The 6,377-nt window shown below is 50.0% G+C and overlaps 3 protein-coding genes; 2 read left to right on the plus strand and 1 right to left on the minus strand.

The window, feature by feature from the left end:
• The first annotated feature begins 34 nt into the window (after positions 1 to 34).
• On the plus strand, positions 35 to 1,833 carry CHC_T00004021001 (hypothetical protein). XM_005715655.1 is given in 2 exon segments: positions 35 to 1,468; positions 1,469 to 1,833. 1 exon segment carries the CDS (start codon positions 35 to 37, stop codon positions 1,466 to 1,468), a length of 1,434 nt encoding a protein of 477 aa, XP_005715712.1. The 3' UTR covers positions 1,469 to 1,833.
• Positions 1,834 to 2,671: 838 nt separating this feature from the next.
• CHC_T00008980001 (Glycosyltransferase, family GT7) lies at positions 2,672 to 4,039 on the plus strand. Its single transcript, XM_005715656.1, has one exon. It carries the CDS (start codon positions 2,672 to 2,674, stop codon positions 4,037 to 4,039), a length of 1,368 nt encoding a protein of 455 aa, XP_005715713.1.
• Positions 4,040 to 4,485: 446 nt separating this feature from the next.
• Positions 4,486 to 5,643, minus strand: CHC_T00004022001 (hypothetical protein). The gene has a single exon (XM_005715657.1). It carries the CDS (start codon positions 5,641 to 5,643, stop codon positions 4,486 to 4,488), a length of 1,158 nt encoding a protein of 385 aa, XP_005715714.1.
• Between the last annotated feature and the right edge of the window lie 734 nt (positions 5,644 to 6,377).

Raw genomic sequence — 6,377 nt, forward strand, 5'->3', positions numbered from 1 at the left:
GTTACCCCCCCCTCTCTCCGCCATCCCTCCCGCAATGGCCGCCACCGCCGCTGCCACCGCCCGGCGCGCCGCCGCGCCGCCCCCCGCCGTCGCGTCCGAGTCCGACGACGATGAGTTTGTCGACGCGCGCGAGTCGCTCACGTCTCCCAGCACGTCCCTCGCCGGTCTCCCCGCGCAAATCCCGCACAACTATTCTCGCATTGAGCCCCTGCCCTCGCCCATCCCGCCGCTAGACAACGAGCTCTCCATCTTCCGCCTGGCGCGCGAGGTCATCAGCTCGGTCAAGCCGGGCGCAGACGTCACCAACATCAACTTGCCGGCCTACATCCTGGACCCCGTCTCCGCCCTCGAGAAGACGAAGAAGTCCATGCAGCGCGGCGAGCTGCTGCAGGACATCTCGGCCGCCCAGGACGCCCACACCCGGTTTCTCAACGTCCTGCGCTTCAACTTTTCGGGCCTGGCGAAGGAGAGGTTTGGCAAGAAACCTTACAACCCCGTCCTGGGAGAGGTCTATAGATGCTGCTTCCCGCATAGGGGCGCCGCCGGCGAGACTTTGCTCGTCTCGGAACAGGTCTCCCATCACCCCCCGATCACCGCTTTGCATTTGCGAAATGACACCCTCGGCTTTCGCATGAATTCCTTCACCGCCCCGGAGCCCAGGTTTTGGGGAAACACCCTGGAAGTCAAGCTGCGCGGCGAGATTCGCATCGTCCTCACCAAATTCGACAATGAGGAGTACATCATCACGCGTCCTTACGTTTACATGAGCGGCTTGTTCGCTGGCAAGCAGCGCCTCGAGTTTAACGGCTCCTCGTCTTTTTCTTGTCCCAAGAGTGGCCTCGGTGCCGAGATTCACTACAAAACTCGCGGCCCGCTTGCCCTCCGTGGCGACATCAATGGCGTTACAGGTCGCATTTTTAAACTCGCCAATAATGAGACCTTGCACACCATGGATGGTCATTGGGACAAAAAAATCATGCTCATGGATGTGCGCACGAATACCCAGAAGACTCTTTTTGACTACGAGGCCATCATTGCCGAAAAATCTATGGTTGCCGTCTTGCCCCCACCACACGAGGAGGAGAACTCCTTCAGCACTAGAGTCTGGGCGAAATGCTCCGAGGCCATCAAGACTGGTGACACCGCTGCGGCGAACGCAGAAAAGAGAAGAATAGAGGATCACCAACGCAAGCTCAGAAAAGAGCGAAAAGAGGCCGCCGTCCCATGGCAATGGCACTACTTTGTAAAACGAGAGGATGTCCAGGAAGGCTACGACCTGCGCCCGGATTTGGCACCTAACGGTTTGCTCAAATTGTCGCTCACAGCCCAGGAGATTGCCGGTTTGCGGTCAGGGAACATTGTCAGGGATATGCAGATTGAAATGTTAGCCGAAAATGATAACCCAGAGCCCCGCAAGTTAGGCGGGGGACGATTGAAGGTGTTTGGACGTGGACGGGGGAAGGTGTGACGTAGTGATGTCGGGATACATTATTGATTTAATCAAGGCTAACGCGATACAGAGACAAGACTGATTACGGCAACACGAAGGCTCAAAAGGGTCGAGAGACGTTCAAAGACAAATGTTGGATTCATTGACGAGCCAGCCCTATATCGGTCACGGACGGCAAGGACATCTCAGACTACTTACAACAGCAGTATTTTGCAATTTGACGAGGTACAACACTCTACATCACGGTCCTATCCTTCAAACATGGGGAAGGGTTAACGCTCGGCAAGGGAACGATACTTTAGCAAACAACATATTCTGCCGACCCACTCTACGCAGTGCGGTGGCAACTAAATTATTTTCAGATGTCGTAAGATGCTCCTAAATTGACTCTAAAGGACGCCTCAACGAACCGAATCAAACGGTAGGTTCTGATATGTGTTTAGATGTCTGATGGACTGTCATCGTCAGGTCCTTGACTTTGAGTCCAATTAACTGCCCCTTGCCCGAAGACGATGTTGATACGAAGTCCATATCATGTTATAGGCACCAACCAGCGAAGCAATGGGACCGCAACGGAACGTGTTGTACATCTGTCGAAAGACTCTGGGCAGCAAGGCGCATTGGGGCCATTGCAGCTCACATCTTGCATATTTGCATATTTCATTGAGCGCACAAACGGGATAAGGTTGATGAGTTTTTACCCTGATTCTGCTTTTATGCAGATAGCAAGAGGTGACCTAGGAGTGCGCCCCTTTTTCCGAAGCGCTTCCCGAGCATACAAGAATTAAGCGATTTCGCCTTTGTCCCTCTAAATTCATGTTGGGCCCGTAAAGCCTAGGAGTTCCAAGGCCAAGGCGGATTTCTTGTGGACGCACCATGTCGACGCTGTTGTTAGGGTACAGTTTAAACTCCAGATTATACCTGGAGAACAAAAACATACTACCTGGAATGCTACATTCTCCTCGTGAAACGTTTCACAGGGCTGACTTCTTCTGCAGCTTTTCTCGATCAGGCGTCACAAAAGGCCTGTGTTATCACCATTTTGTCGTCTCATGTCTGTTCAATAAAACACTGTTTGGTTAACGCATGCGTTTCGGCAGTCACATTCTGGGCAATGTCGCGGTTGGGCCCTCAAAGAGAGGATTTCGACGGCTAAGAAGACGCATGCTCAGTGGCGAGGAGAAAAAATATTGGTTGGTGCTCTGTTTGCCCTTTGTTCTGATGATACTTTGCCTAAATCTGTGGAGTTCGAAGGCTCGCTATCGAACGATTCGAACACTACAGCCTCTTACTGATCAGCACGGCCTTGCTGAATGTGCGTCCTCAGTCGTCAGCACCTTGTCGACGTTCGACCCGTTGGTGAAGTTGGAAAAAGATGCTGGCATCTATGAAAACGACTTCGAAAATCGGTTTCAAGAAGACGTTTGGGACACTATTCTCTCCAATTATGCCGTCTTCCCATCGTGGTCTGACATGAGGTGGAATATTCCTCAATATGGACGAGCTCTCGCTCTTGATATGTCTATAGTTCAGGCACTGGCAGCTTCTACGCTTTCCCAACGTTCAAGGGAAATTGCCCGCAGTCCTGTTCCTTATCAACACCCCACATCTACGATTCATATCAATTACGTCCATCACCGCTTGGATCGCCTGCGCGGCCTGCAGTTTGCAGTTAACTTCAATCAGCGAGGGGCGGGCTCTAATGCTTCCCGGTTCAATTTGCTGGTCGAGAACTCTTTGAACAAAGTCAATTGCCTTATGTCAAAGCGGGTATCAGTGGTCTCGCCGCCAATATACATTCTACTACCGTATTCCGAGCGTGAACACCGGTTACGGTTGTTTCTCCAAAATTTTGCGGAACTATATACACAGCACGATGACAACGTCATCCTCATCATCTCTATCCTACGAGACAGACGGCATGACCATCTTGCAGTCCGCTCTATTAAGGATGAAGTTTTCCGGAACGATTATGCGACTGTTTCAGATAAAGTCTGGATTCATGAAAATGACGGTGATACTAACCACCAATTTTCCCGCGGCGTCGCGTTGAGAGAAGCTGCGAAACTTGTACCGGACCCTACATCCGTACTGTTTCAATGCGACGTCGACATGATAATCCTTCCAACCTTTTTCGATCGCTGCAAACATAATACGGTTCTGGATTCACAAGTATACTACCCCGTCTTTTACAGTTTATATCCGTACGCCAACGCACATCCAAGTATAGCTGAACGCAATGGATTTTGGCGGAAAACCAGTTTTGGAATGGTGTGCATCAGAAAGGGAGATTTCGATTCTGTTGGGGCTTTCGACGATGCGGAAATAAGATTCCAAGGCTGGGGATCAGAAGATGTTTATCAGTATGAAAAAATTCGGAACACTTCTAACCTTGTCGCTTTTCGAGCTGTTGATCCATCCTTGCTGCATCGATGGCATACGAAGCATTGTGACAGAGCGTCCGGTGCCTATACAGAATGCATGAAAACGAATTTCGTCACAATGGGAGACCCTATTCGAATCGGGCCAGCTCTTCTGGAGTCAATAACGGATGTCGATGCGCTTTTCGCAAGACTTCAAGAGTCATGAGACACACCTTGAAGCCAAGACATATTAGGCAAAACTACCCAAGTGGCCAATTACGCAGGAAGTCCGAGAAGCAAGCCTTTTCAAGTCGTTCAGCATAGCTCATTGAGTGAGCTCTCACGGTAGCGCTTTCGCTGAGAATTGCTCGAATGGGTCGCAGCCAATGAACTTGAGCAACGTCCACATCTCCCATCTATGTGCAGTGAGATTCAAATCCTTCTGTTGCTCTACCCTGCAGGTTTAGGGAGCCAAACAAAACCTATATCTACTGTGAGTTCCACTGCGAGGTACAACCCTTGCTTTGAAAACGCGCCTTTCACAAGAAGTTGCTGTCGTGAGAAGTCGGGAATGTACTCAGTCGCATATATATGGTAGAAATGCGTGCTCGATGTCAAAAATATGTAGTTTCGTCCAGTTCACGACGGAAGAGGGTACTACTGTAGGAGGTTTTACATGTCTTTCGATAACTGCGACACTGCTGCCCATGTTTCCAATGTATGCAGTGGCTTCCCCGTTTTCAGCACGCCTTTTGCAAGGTCCACCCCCTCCTTGACTGAATCTGCAACCCCATAGACATAGCAGCCTACCCCAGCATTGAGAGCGATCGCATTCGTGATAGGGCCTTCCAGTTCACCACTCAATACGCGCCTGATGATATCCGCATTGTAACGGGCGTCGCCCCCTCTCAAGTCTGAAATCTCCGCTTTTGGCATCCCTAGCTCGGCTTTTGGATCAAATGCGTATCTCTCCTTTTGGCCACCCTTCACCTCAATGACTTGCGAAACGCCCGTATTACTATATTCATCTAGCCCTTCAGTGTGGACAACAACGGCTCTCTTTACTCCTGTTGATATAAGAACTTCAGCCATCAAATCAAGAAGATTTAACTCGTACACACCAATTACAGCACATTTCGCGAGACATGGGTTGAGCAACGGTCCGATGACATTGAAGACAGTTCGGATCTTCATTGCTTTGCGCACCGGGCCGACGATTTTCATGGCCGGGTGGAAGTTAGGTGCAAACATAAAGCCGATTCCAGCTTCATCGACACAGTTAAGAACACCTTTTGGTGACAGCAAGAGCTGGACGCCGAGCTCTTCCAAGACATCGGCACTGCCGCTTTTCGAGCTGACAGAGCGGTTACCGTGCTTTGCCACTCGACAACCCGCGGCAGCAGCAACGATCGACGAGGCTGTGGAAATGTTGACCGTATTTGCGCCATCGCCACCAGTACCAACAATATCAAGGACGTCATGGTTCTCTTGAACTTGCACCATGTGATGCTGCATAGAAGCAACTATTCCTGAAACCTCTGCAACTGTCTCCCCTTTAGCGCTGAGAAGACTCAGAAATGCTGCAATCTCGGCGTCATGTGCGTCACCACTCACTGCGTAATCAGTAGCGGTTCTGGCATCGTCTAGCGTAAGATTTTCCAGTTTCACAAGCTTCTCCAGATAAGGACGCATTGAACATTGCGGGAACCGATTCCTCCTCCATATTGGGCGGAAACTCGATTTGCAATGTTTCAGTGGCGAAAGTGACGGCAACCGTGAAGGGTTCGCGCCGAGGAACGTTGATTGAAATGCGTAGGTCGAGTGCTCCATTATGCGGCCAGCAGGGGTTATGTGCGAGGCCCTCAGCTACTTGGATGAAACAGTCGATGCTGTAGTGTCCAAATTGGCAAAACCTGTGTTAGATTCCTGTCCCCTCTAGTGTCTAGACGACCGGCAATTTGCCTCACATGAAGTCACCCTTGACCTCATATGAGGTCAAATGCTCTACAGTAAAATTTAAACAAAATTTAAGCTTTTCGCAAGTATAGAACAAAAGGAGCACAATTTTTACGAAGTAGAACTTTGAACGACTATAAAGACAACTATAAACGACCAGTTAGTAACTGACAAGCCAGCTCACAAGCCAGCTCAGTGGTCTGCAAGGATCGCTGAGTCTTAGAAGCCGGGGTTCAACTCCTCGCTGAGCACTTTACTGGTCGAAAAATCCCTTCGGGGATCTCAATGGTTCTTGTTCGTGACCTGCAGCCAAGGACGCTTTATAGCGCCCACTCGAACATGAGATTGAATACGGTTACATCTCATAAAGGGGCCTTCTGACACGGCTGGAGGTCTTCCAAGCAAGTCTTTATACGCAGGATAGAACCATAGGGGGCAGAAGCAGTTTTATCTCTTTTTGCTCTATTTTACTCATATGCTGACCAATTTAGTCAGTTTTAATGGCCGAGAACGCCTTAATCACTAGTAGTACTTCCCTTTTGTAAGTAAGATCGTGTCGTTCGTCGACATGTTTCCTAAAACAGTCACGCCCAGTCTGGTGATGACAA

Source organism: Chondrus crispus, genomic scaffold, assembly GCF_000350225.1.
Source record: "Chondrus crispus Stackhouse genomic scaffold, scaffold_21, whole genome shotgun sequence".
Classification (NCBI taxonomy): domain Eukaryota; phylum Rhodophyta; class Florideophyceae; order Gigartinales; family Gigartinaceae; genus Chondrus; species Chondrus crispus.